Source organism: Oncorhynchus mykiss, chromosome 17 (genome assembly GCF_013265735.2).
Source record: "Oncorhynchus mykiss isolate Arlee chromosome 17, USDA_OmykA_1.1, whole genome shotgun sequence".
NCBI lineage: Eukaryota > Metazoa > Chordata > Actinopteri > Salmoniformes > Salmonidae > Oncorhynchus > Oncorhynchus mykiss.
In genome coordinates, this window is record NC_048581.1 from 69,048,449 (window position 1) to 69,060,874 (window position 12,426).

The 12,426-nt window shown below is 41.6% G+C and overlaps 1 protein-coding gene across 4 annotated transcripts in view; it reads right to left on the reverse strand.

Moving 5' to 3' along the window:
• LOC110494467 (rap1 GTPase-activating protein 1) overlaps nucleotides 1-12,426 on the reverse strand; it is a 130,669-nt gene that overhangs the window by 48,522 nt on the left and 69,721 nt on the right. For all 4 annotated transcript variants that reach the window (XM_036950527.1, XM_036950530.1, XM_036950526.1 and 1 more), the window contains one exon: nucleotides 9,946-9,981. In XM_036950527.1, coding sequence (XP_036806422.1) covers nucleotides 9,946-9,948 — 3 coding nt within the window. In that variant the 5' untranslated portion in view covers nucleotides 9,949-9,981. The remainder of the gene's footprint in view (nucleotides 1-9,945; nucleotides 9,982-12,426) is intronic.

A 12,426-nucleotide genomic window follows, 5' to 3' on the forward strand; every position in this document is an offset into this window, starting at 1 on the left:
TTTGCTCTGCTGACAAGGTGACTAATTAGGTGATTACAGTCATTAAGAGGATGGCCAGTGATCTCAGCATGTGCTCCAGGTGGCTGACTGAAGTGCATTCAACTCCAAAAGCAGCAAAAAGCAAAGCTAGCCATACTCAAGGCTAGCCATGTCAATACCACCAGTTGAAAGCAGCAGAGTTAAATATAGAAATTGTGTTCAAAACAGATGTTAGAGATGTATCTGAACCACTCAGGTATTGTTATGCTGATGCATCTAGCCACACAATCCCCAAAGCACTGTGATCACATACACGTTTAGCAGATGTTATTGCGGGTGTAACGAAATGCTTGTGTTTCTAGTGCAGTAATATCTAACAATTTCACAACAATACACACAGATCTAAGTAAAGGAATGGGATTAAGACTATAGAAATATATGGACGAGCAATGTCAGAGTGGCTTAGACTAAGATACAGTAGAATAGAATACAGTATATACATATGAGATGAGTAATGCAAAATATGTACACATTATGAAAGTGACTAGTGTTTAATTTATTAAAGTGGCAAGTGATTTCAAGTTTGCCTGTTCACCCCGCTATCATCCAGAAGGCGAGGTCAGTACAGGTGCATCAAAGCTGGGACCGAGAGACTGAAAACAGCTTCAACCTCAAGGCCATCAGACTGTTAAACAGCCATCACTAACATTGAGTGGCTGCTGTCAACATACTGATTCAAATCTCTAGCCACTTTAATAATTAAAAATTGGATGTAATAAATGTATCACTAGCCAGTCGCTTTAAACAATGCCACTTTAAATAATGTTTACATACCCTAAATTACTCATCTATTATGTATATATTATACTCTATGCCATCTATTGCATCTTGCCTATGCCGCACGGCCATCGCTCATCCATATATTTATATGTACATATTATTATTCATTCCTTTACACTTGTGTGTATAAGGTAGTTGTTGTGAAATTGTTAGATTACTTGTTAGATATTACTGCGGTCCGAACTAGAAGCACAAGCATTTCGCTACACTCGCATTAACATCTGCTAGCCATGTGTATCTGACCAATAACATTTTATTTTATTTTATTTGACCATGACAGTTTACAATCTAGTGTTACTCCAAGCAGTTTAGTCATCTCAACTTGCTCAATTTCCACATTATTTATTACAAGATTTAGTTTAGGGTTCAGTGAGTGTTTTGTTCCAAATACAACACTTTAAGTTTTAGAAGTATTTAGGGCTAACGTATTCCTTGCCACCCACTCTGAAACTAACTGCAGCTCTTTGTTGAGTGTTGCAGTCATTTCAGTCGCTGTAGTGTTGAGTCATCCGCATACATAAAAACTCTGGCTTTACTCAAAGTCAGTGGCATGTCGATAGTAAAAATTGAAAAAATCAAGGGGCCTAAACAGCTACCCTGGGGAATTCCTGATTCTAACTGGATTATATTTGATAAGCTTCCATTAAAGAACACCCTCTGTGTTCTGACAAGTAACTCTTTATCCACTATGATCAATAATGTCAAAAGCTGCACTGAATTCTAACAAGACAGCCCCCACAATCATTTGATCATCAATTTCTCTCAGCCAATCATCAGTCATTTGTGTAAGTGCTGTGCTTGTTGAGTGTCCTTCCCTGTAAGCATGCTGAAATTCTGTTGTCAATTTGTTTACCGTAAATTAGCATTGTATCTGATCAAACACATATTTCCCCAGAAGTTTAGGTTGGCTTTACTATTCTTAGGTAGCATAATTACTTTAGCTTCCCTCCAGGCCTGAGGGCACACGCTCTCTATGTCACGACTCCTACCGAAGGTGGCTCCCCTTCCCGTTCGGGTGGCGCTCGGCGGTCATCGACACCGGCCTACTAGCTGCCACTGATTCTTTCCTCCCCCTCCTTGTCTGTTTATTGGTTACACCTGTTGTTAATTTGGTTATTAGTTGGGCTTTATAAGCCAACCGGCCCGCCTGCTCTTTGTGCGGGATTGTTCTATGTGTACTTGTCGTGCCCGCATGTATGTCACGGCTGTTTTGTGTACGTGAGCTGTTTTTTGGATTCAGTTTAGTTCCCCTGTGGTTTTGGGTATTTGTGTTGAGTGGCATCTGCTTTTTCACCTGGTCGGTGTATTAAAGACGTTCCTACTCTGAACTCTCTGTCTCCTGCGTCTGACTCCTTCCTCCACTACACCCCGGACATTACACTCTAGTAGGCTTAAATTGAAGATGTGGTAAATAGGAGTGGCAATATTGTCTGCTATTATCCTCAGTAATTTTCTATCTAGATTGTCAGACCTTGGTGGCTTGTCATTGTTGATAGACAACAATAATTTTTTCACCTCTTCCACACTGACTTTACGGAATTCAAATGTACAATTCTTGTCTTTCATAATTTGGTCCGATATACTTGGATGTGTAGTGACAGAGTTTGTTACTGGCATGTCATCCCTATGTTTGCTTATCTTGCCAATGAAAAAGTCACTAAAGTAGTTTGCAATATCAGTGGGCTTTGTGATGAATGAGCCCTCTGATTCAATAAATGAAGGAGCCGAGTTGGCTTTTTTTCAAAAAAAATTAATTAAGGTGCCCCGAAGTTACTATCATTCTTACATAATTAATTTTTGTTTTATAGTGTGTATTATTTAGTTTAGTCACATGGTTTCTTAATTTAAAGCTCCCCTGAATTATTTCAACATTTTGATAAAAATCGCGCAACATTTCAAAGTCCTGCTACTCATGCCAGGAATATAGTATATGCATATGATTAGTATGTGTGGATAGAAAACACTCTGAAATTTCTAAAACTGGTTAAATCACGGCTGTGACTATAACAGAGCGTGTGTTTCATCAAAAAGCGCAAGAAAAACTGGTCACTGAAAGCTAAATAATGTCTGTGACTATAACAGAACGTGAACAGCAAGCGAAATCCCAAGAAAAACCTGGTCACAAAAACCACAGAAAAGTATTAATCCGCCAGTCTCTGAATTGTTTATTGCAAGCAAAAATATATAACAGTGAGCTTGCAGTTCCTACAACTTCCACACGATGTCGCCAATAATGCCATTTTCGTTGACAAAAATCCTTTGTGTAATGACAAATAGATCCTTCCTTTCGTCCAGCAGACAGGAAGAGACTTTTGGAAGAGAGAGAAAGGACAATGTTTTCTTGAGTAGCTGCTATTGAATACAGATCGCCCAGTGATCAATTTGATCGATTATTAACGTTTACAAATACCTAAAGTTGGGTTACAAAAGTAGTTTGAAGTGTTTTGTCAAAGAATATAGGCAACTTATATAATTTTTTTAAATGACGTTGCGTTTTGGAACAGAGCTTTTTCCTGAATCAGACAGGCTATACAAATGGATATTTTGGGCATACATGGACGGATTTAATCGGGAAAAAGACCCAATTGTGATGTTTATGGAACATATAGGAGTGCCAACAAAGAATCTCATCAAAGGTAATGAATGTTTTATATTTTATTTCTGCGTTTTGTGTAGCGCCGGCTACGCTAATTATTTTGTTTACGTCCCCTTCAGATATTTTGGGGTGTTGCATGCTATCAGATAATAGCTTCTTATGCTTTTGCCTAAAAGCATTTTAAAAATCTGACATGTTGGCTAGATTTGAGTTAGCTAGACTTGAGTTCCTGTATGTTATCACAATAACACCATGAGTAGTTAATCATGAAACATACACCCCCGGGCTTCTTCTTCTCGGAGAGATATGTATTCCTGTCTGCGCGATGAACTGAGAAACCTGTATGGACTCAGACAGTATATCCTGAGAGAGCCATGTTTGCGTGAAACAGAGTATGTTACAATCCCTGATGTCTCTCCGGAAGGAAATTCTTGCCCTCAGCTCTTCAACTTTATTATCCAGAGACTGAACATTAGCGAGTATTATACTCGGATGTGGTGGGTGTTGTGCGCGCCTCCCGAGTGACTAGAAGTCCATTGTGAGCACCTCTTCTCCGCCTGCGATGTTTTGGATCAGCCTCTGAAATCAGTTCAATTGCCCTGGGTGGTACGAACAAAGGAAAGTCGTATTCCTGGTCATAATGCTGGTAATGCTGATGAGTTACCGCCCCTCTGATATCCAAAGTTCTTCCCGGCTGTATGTAATAACACAAAAACATTTCTGGCCTAATAAAGTAAGAAATATTACATAAAAAAACGAAATACTGCAAAGTTGCTTAGGGGCTAGAGGCTCGTATGCCCTCTCTATCGACGTCAGATCCTTGACAATACCAGACCAGATCCATGACATTCTCCTTGTATCATCACTGAGGCAGCCTACTGTCATGACGTTGGCCTGGGGGTAGGTTTATGACAGTCATAAATACCGCTTCCCCCCTTTTTCCTCTCTCTGTCCGACTGATGTTACATTTGCAAAACCCTTGGTTAACATAGAGATTCTGGGAACATCAGAAGGTGGGGGGAAATTAACTATATTCTGGTAATCCGACAAATTGAACATATGCGGTGGTACTTAATGAATATGATGTCAATTCGGTTGTCATCTGAGACATTCTCATCAATGATAAGATGACAAACTCTACAGTGGAAAGTCTACACAGAGTTATCAGATTCACATGGAATTGTTGTTCAATTTAAATGTTTGAATAGGAAATTATTCGTGATGGGATGAAATGTGATTTTAGTTTCTAAAATGTGAGATTTGGGTTTTCATAAGGTAGGGCTCTGCTCAATCAGTGGCCCACCCCTGTGAAGGGACATGGGCTATAAAACTTTTCAAACACGCCCTCCTCTAACCTTCCAATATAAAGCCTTGACGACAATATAACCATCTGTTCCGTTGACGACGGTCTGATGTCAGAATGGTTCAGATAATAACTACAGAACGAAGCCAACATCAGCGTGAGCTTTGGTTGCGAATGGTATGAACTTTGAACTCTTATTCACTTCAGAAGTGATACCTCCTAGCCGTTGAGTTAGCAACAGCAGCTGCAAACGCAGGTTAGGAAGGAACAGACAGAGTATCCCATCTACCACACAACGACGTTACTACAACGTATCCATTGACCACCAGATACATTCTTCAAAGGACAAAGGACTTGGTTTGGCAACATGGCCTTCCATCTACCACCAACCTACTGAAGCGCAGCAGAGTAAATATTTATTGCATTTTCCTTTTCCAAATGGGCGGTAATTTAGAATGCATAAGATACTGTATTTACGATAGCACAGCTTCGCCCTTTGTTCCTTAGTCTTCCCGCTCTTTCACTCAAACCCAGCCCCTTTTCTTTTGTGTAACCAGCTGTCATATCTGTTCCACCCGCCAGGGACGTTTTCCTTTATGACGTAATTTGTAATCAAATTATGATTTAATTATGTGTATGTGCAATTCTGTGTGATTAGTTAGGTATTTAGTAAATAAATAATTAATCCCTATTTTGTATTGCTGATTCAACTTGTTAGCCAGGGTTCGTGCAGATAACCAGGAATTTACAACTTTCAGATGAGACTGAATTAAGATGACGATTAATATTGACTGCTATTGATGTAAAATATTACTAGGTCTTTAAGAGTTTATTTGGAAGATAACAGCTCTATAAATATTATTTTGTGGTGCCCCGACTCTCTAGTTAATTACATTTATATGATTAGCTCAATCAGGTCATATTAATTACGGAGAAATTATTTTATAGAATAGCATGTCATATCACTTAATCCGGCATAGCCAAAGACACGACACTACACACTTGAATTCACCCGGCGGACGCTACTCTGGCAAATCCCCTGTGCTCATACTTAACCAATTCTATCGACCCTTGATTAGATGAGAATTACCTCCAGACTATAGGGAAGGCTCACAACTGCAAGGGACATTACTCCCTCAATGAGTCTCATCTTACTGATTAATAGCATGAATATATGGACCCTGAGTGGAGGCCCTCTTGACAGATTAACTAGATCACAGTTTAGTGAATGCACTCTCAAATGCAAATGCAGAAAGCTAGATGCCGCAAATCAGCAAGCCTCTACGGCGGGAGTGATGGGAGAGGGGAGGGATGGAAGAGAGTGAGGGAGGGATGGGGTGAAGAGGACAGGACACACTGAGGCACAAAAGAGTTTCCTCTTCAATCCACTCAACTAGACGCTCAAGGGAGGCATTTGTTAGTGATATGTGTTGACGCTGAGAAGCATTATCCTACATGATTAGATGGTATTCACAGCCCCATGCATTATCATGTCATCAGATATGAGGGGAAACTGGAGAGGGAATGTGATGAATTGGCATCGAGTCATTAAAAAGAATGGGAAGGGAAAGTGCACATCGCTTTAGACCGCTCCCTCCCTATGTCAGTCTTCAACACATAATCTTCCTAAATTATGATGATGCACGTAGATGATGATTTAAAGGTAAGTGTTCTGGTGGAGACAAATGATCCTTGACTAGTAATGTGGGTGCTGGTGATTGGAGAGTTTCTCCCTATGGTATCTACAGTAACCTATATAACTATAACAGGGCCCATTGGGGATATCAAGTTGGTCATATTTTATTTAAAACCTGCAGCTGTCCGGTATTGTGGGGATGGGATTGGCACACCAGTTGAACAGGGCACGCACGATTGGTGCGATTATCAAAAGGGGCGGATGTGTGTGTGTGTGCCTCCCCCTCCAGCTGCCTGCTGTCTAGCATGCATTAAACAGAACAGGTGCTTAGACAAGAAGTGTAAAGACTTCTGCTCAACAAATTTAGTTCATTGTTGTGTTAGAGGTCTGTATTTTCTACAACCTCCACCAGAGTCACCTCGTGGTAATGGAGGTCATACAATCAAATGGGTTTTATCTAACTAGCCTAGACACCACTCTGTCTCGGTAACCACTCAAACTGAATGCTCAGTGAATACTCAGCTTTCTCGACTGTCCTCATGAGGCCTAAGAGTACATGCTCAGTGACTTACAGTACCCCCAAAATAACCAGACCCCATTCCGATGTATAATCCGAAACACTCAAGTAATCAGCATCTTAAGCACTCCCAATAGCAATTGAATAAGTGAGTTCCGCCCTCACCTTCTTTCTGTGTCATTAGAGATGCCAAGAGGACTTACATGGACCAATTTGAAAGGTAAGACACACTGACACTGGTGCCCAGATCCACAATTGTTCTCTCTGGGGCTGGGTTCAGCTTTCCCCTCAAGGCCTGCATTCTTGCATTTGGGCAGATGGAAGCCATTACAGAGGAACTCAGGAGTAAGACATCCTGGTAATGAGGTCCTACTTCAGCTCCCCCTCCTCATCACTCACCATCACTTTATGACTTCATGACACAGCACTCTGGGGCTTGAACGGCAACAGGGTGTCGGCAGCAGTCAGAGATACCCATGGGGTTCACTGACTCGCACACACACACGCATACTCACACACACATGCCCATACCACCTCATGAACACTCTCTAACCCCCACACAATCAAATTGTTATACACACACAAACGGAGTACTTTACCATGGTTTATAGCTGAGTTATGTCCTTGGGGAAGTGTTATTTCCAAAAGCAAGACTAACACAAAACAATGTAATTCAGAAGAGTCTGTATGGTTATATATTCAGCATGGCAGCGAAGAAGATTTACAACTATTTCACTTCAAGAAGAACATTGAAGAATGTTGAAGAACATTATGTTCATGATTGATCATTAACCACTAGAGGGCACTTGGCAGACATACGCTGAGGGATAAAAAACAACACAACCTACATGGACGGAGTTTACTATGTAGTGTGTGTCAAGTTACCATTATCACTGCTAACCATAAGAGGAAAAACAACACACACACACACACACACACACACACACACACACACACACACACACACACACACACACACACACACACACACACACACACACACACACACACACACACACACACACACACACACACACACCCCTACCTGTCGGCTGCTGAGAGAAAGGATGACTGAGGCTCTGATGGATTTAAGAGGGATGCGACAGCATACTGTGTCTGTTTTAAATCTGCTCTGGTAAATCTGAGTATCAAGCTGCTATTCTTATTCAGTGACAACTTTCAGTCCTTTATAATGGAGATGGAGTCAGTCTGGGACATCCTTCCTATGACTTCTTAGTAAGTCATACATGGCTAGCCTTCCTAAATGATTTATAGCAGTGATGAATGCATTTAATAAATACAGAAGAATGCTTGTCTTATTTCTCAAAAATACAACTTTCTCACATACAAACCCAAAAAGGGCTTTTCACGACTATGGGTTTCTTATCTGCCTGCAGGTAGAGGCTGATATAATCGAACATAATGACTTACTGAGTGCAGCGAGAGCACTGCTCAGAGCAGCACTGTTCAGAGCAGCAATGTTCAGAGCGGCACTGTTCAGAGCAGCACTGTTCAGAGCGGCACTGCTCAGAGTGGCACTGTTCAGAGAGCAGGACTGTTCAGAGCAGGACTGTTCAGAGCAGCACTGTTCAGAGCAGCACTGTTCAGAGCAGCACTGTTCAGAGCAGCAATGTTCAGAGCAGGACTGTTCAGAGCGGCACTGTTCAGAGCGGCACTGTTCAGAGCAGGACTGTTCAGAGCAGGACTGTTCAGAGCGGCACTGTTCAGAGCAGGACTGTTCAGAGCAGGACTGTTCAGAGCGGCACTGTTCAGAGCAGCACTGTTCAGAGCGGGACTGTTCAGAGCGGCACTGTTCAGAGCGGCACTGTTCAGAGCGGCACTGTTCAGAGCGGCACTGTTCAGAGCGGCACTGTTCAGAGCAGGACTGTTCAGAGCGGCACTGTTCAGAGCAGCACTGTTCAGTGGCTAGAAGGCATTCCCTTCCTTTGGTGTCCCACTATATTAGCATGCGCTACAGACCTGTTTGGAACACAGTGCAGAATGAACCCCCACATCCCCTCTTAATTAAATTCAGCAGCAATACGGGCCCAACGTTACCCTCTGATGGTCTTTCATCCTGCACCTCTATTGACCCTGTTCACATCCCCCCATCTTCACCCCTCTCCCTCTCTCTTTTCAGCATATTATAAGCCCTTTCCAAAGCTCTTATAAGATTGCTTTACACGGAGATATTACATTTCAGATTCTAATGTGCTGTGTCAAAGGTAATCTATTTCATGCTTAAACACTGCTTGGCCAAAAACGGTACAGACAGTGGTAGAGTGGCCTAGATACATTAGGGTCCGGTGAGACAATAAGCACTCCCAATCTCTTACTACTCTCTAGTACTATGTTAAATCACTCATGTTTCACCCTGTGGCAGTGGTAAAATAAGAATTTATCTGTAATCAGACTGGGTTGTGAGTGTGTCTCTTTGTACCTGTGAAAAGGACATGTGTGAGACACACACACAGCTCCTTGCCCGCCCTATGCCACCCTGGCAAAAGGAAAGATGTCTGATAAGTGCAGGCCTTCTTTCCAAACGCTCCATTTCTCTTGCACCCTCTCCATCTGTTACCGTGCCTGTATTTACAGGGAACACATCTTTCTCTCATGCTGCCAAGGATGGAATATTACATTGCCCTCCTCAATATTAATTATGTTACCAGATGGCCTGATCCACAGCCATGACATTAGGATTCCTCAGTGCCATATATGTTACTGCCTGATGTAGCAGTTTACTGAAGGAATCCCAATTGTGGCTACAACAGCAGTATGGCACATTGAGCATTGACATATGTGGTACAACATACACAGTAAATAAAGACATCGGCTGACATCCATGTGATGTTTCATGCCTTGTTATTCTGACTGTAATCAGTACTTAACCAGGGGTGGACAGCTTAGCTGGATAAAGACAGCTACTGTATAAGGCCTGTCTTAGAAACATCTTCAATTAATCTGCAGTACTTTTAAGAGTGATCTAGAGCCACCTATGCATGATATTAAGTTATCCCACACAACATTAACTTAATTTCTGAATGTCAAGGAAAGGGGGAGGGGGGTAAACTCACCATAGACTTCTGGTCCTGGAGAAGGTCTTGTCGACACTAGAAAGAGAAAGAACAAAGAAAGATATCAGATCAGACTTCTTGTCTCCCACCATCTTCACTAGTCTGGTTTAATCAATGGATTCCACTGAGTGTCAAGTCATACCAGACTAAAGAAGAGTCTAGAACAATGCCATAACCAAATGACTACCAACTGACTGACTCAGTTGGTAGAGCGTGGCTCTTGCAATGCCAGGGTTGTGGGTTCCATTCCCATGTGGGACCAGTATGAAGATGTATGTACTCACTACTACACTCTGGATAAGAGCATCTGCTAAATGACTAAAATGTAAACAGAGTTTCATCTAAAAAGGTGAAAGCATCAGGGATTTTGGTTGAAAATAATATCTACGACATTCACATGCCTGTAAAAATCATCATTTAGAACGAGAATTTAACCGTAGTCTGTATTTAAAACAGCATCAACCTCCATGAACCCATGGCACCAGATTAATGGGTCAATAATGTAATCTCCCTCTGCCTGACTACCAGCCGATGGGCACACTCTCAGGTTGAGGCTGGCACCATCTCCTAGGTGAGTAGGCAGTCTGGCTGAGGTGCCAGTCAGACAGTCAGAGCCCATTGTAGTGCCCAAGATATGAGAAAAGCCACAGCGGATAGGATGACGAGAATCATAGAATTAGAAATTAGAATACTATAATGGACATGAACCTTCTTATGATGGGATAAAGGTCAGCCATTTTGGTCAGGCGGTGGATCAATCATGGTTTTCCTGTGCTGTGATAAGATATTGTGTAAATCAATGAATTTGAAGAATTTATCTGCACTGCATGTTTGTTAGCTAGCTAGCCAGACAGTTTTAGAGGAATTATTCAAATTAAATGCCAATATGCCAACAGAAAATGCAGTCAATCCACAGCCATACACTGGCTGAAATCAATTGATGATAGGACTTAGACAAGATTTAAATGCAACTAGTACTGATATTGTATCATATAATAGCACTCACATCTTTCCAAGAAAACATTGAGACATGCATGCCTAGCTTCCAATATATGTTTTTTACATTTCTGGTCTGTTTACATATATTTTAGAGGCTATTCATACAGAAAATGTGTATAAACTGTATTTATAATGATATGACAATATTTTAGGTTGACAATAATTATTTTACACAATTTCTGATCACATGCTTTTTATTTTCCTGCATAAGTAAAATCAGGATTTTGTTTCTAGGGCCATTCATTCCAATTAGACTAGTTTGGATTTCTCCCTGGCCACAACGGCTGTCACCAACCCATTCGGAAACTTAAAGGGTATATGACATAGCCCCTCTAGTAATTTAATAGGATCTCTATGGATGAGATAGATAGAGCAACAGCCCATTTTATTCTCTTGGCCATTTACCATGGAATTGTTTTTGGTGTTTGCACAGAGAGAGATAGTGGTTCAAATTCTGACTACATGTACCATGCTGCATACAAATCAAACCGGGCAAACGCTCGGCCTGGATCAATCACAGGAGCCGTCATGGAGTAAACGCTGAATAAATGCTTAACACGGTCAATCAATCAACTGCTAATCACCACTTATCCCTGCCCCCCTGAATCCTAAGCCAATCAAACAAATGTCTGTCATTCATAGCAAATCAAACTCAAACAAAAGCCATCCATCAGAAAGTATCAGAGAGAGAGATGAAATAAAAGGTACAGGTACCCTTCACACACCCCATCAACAGGAGATTAGTCTTTAGAACACAACAGGTATTCTAGGATAATATAGGATGGCACAGCAGATTGAATATGCTTTTGTAGTGAAGTCTTACAATCTGCTGGGCATAACTAGCATACTGCTGCAGACCTCATCAATGCTGACTAGGTGACATTGGATGGATGACATTCATCTACCCTACCTTTCTCCCTCTCTTTTCATCAGGTTGATGAATGAGACAAGCGACGGCCCCTGAAGCAGTTCAGATTTTCCAATGCCAAGCCAGTGACCCAACGTGGATCCTAATAGGATACTTTAAGCCCAGCATGGTTTAATATTATCTCCCTTATCTAATCTATTCTGAGGGCATTTCCTACAATTTAAAGTGATCCATTCATGCCTTGTTTGAGTTCTAGGGGATATTAGCAGCAGAGATTAGATGAATCCCTGTCCTGAGGACAGGACAGTGCATAGGGATCACTGCCGTTACTACGCTTTCCAACCAAGGAGCATGAATTGAGGAGCAAACTGAAGTCGACAGGATATTCATCAACACTTGGAGGACAATGAAATTAAATAAAAAGGCTTCTTTATTTTTAAAAGTAGAACCAACACATGTTGGCTTCTGGCCTTCTTAAGGGTTTTAGGACAGGACAGGCAGGAGGAATGGTGAAACATGCTTTAGATGTATGGGTGCATCTTGCAGTAGAATGGCTGTGCCACTGGATGGCTCAGTAGAGCTGAAGGTTCAGTCTGGAACAGGAGTTTTTTTGC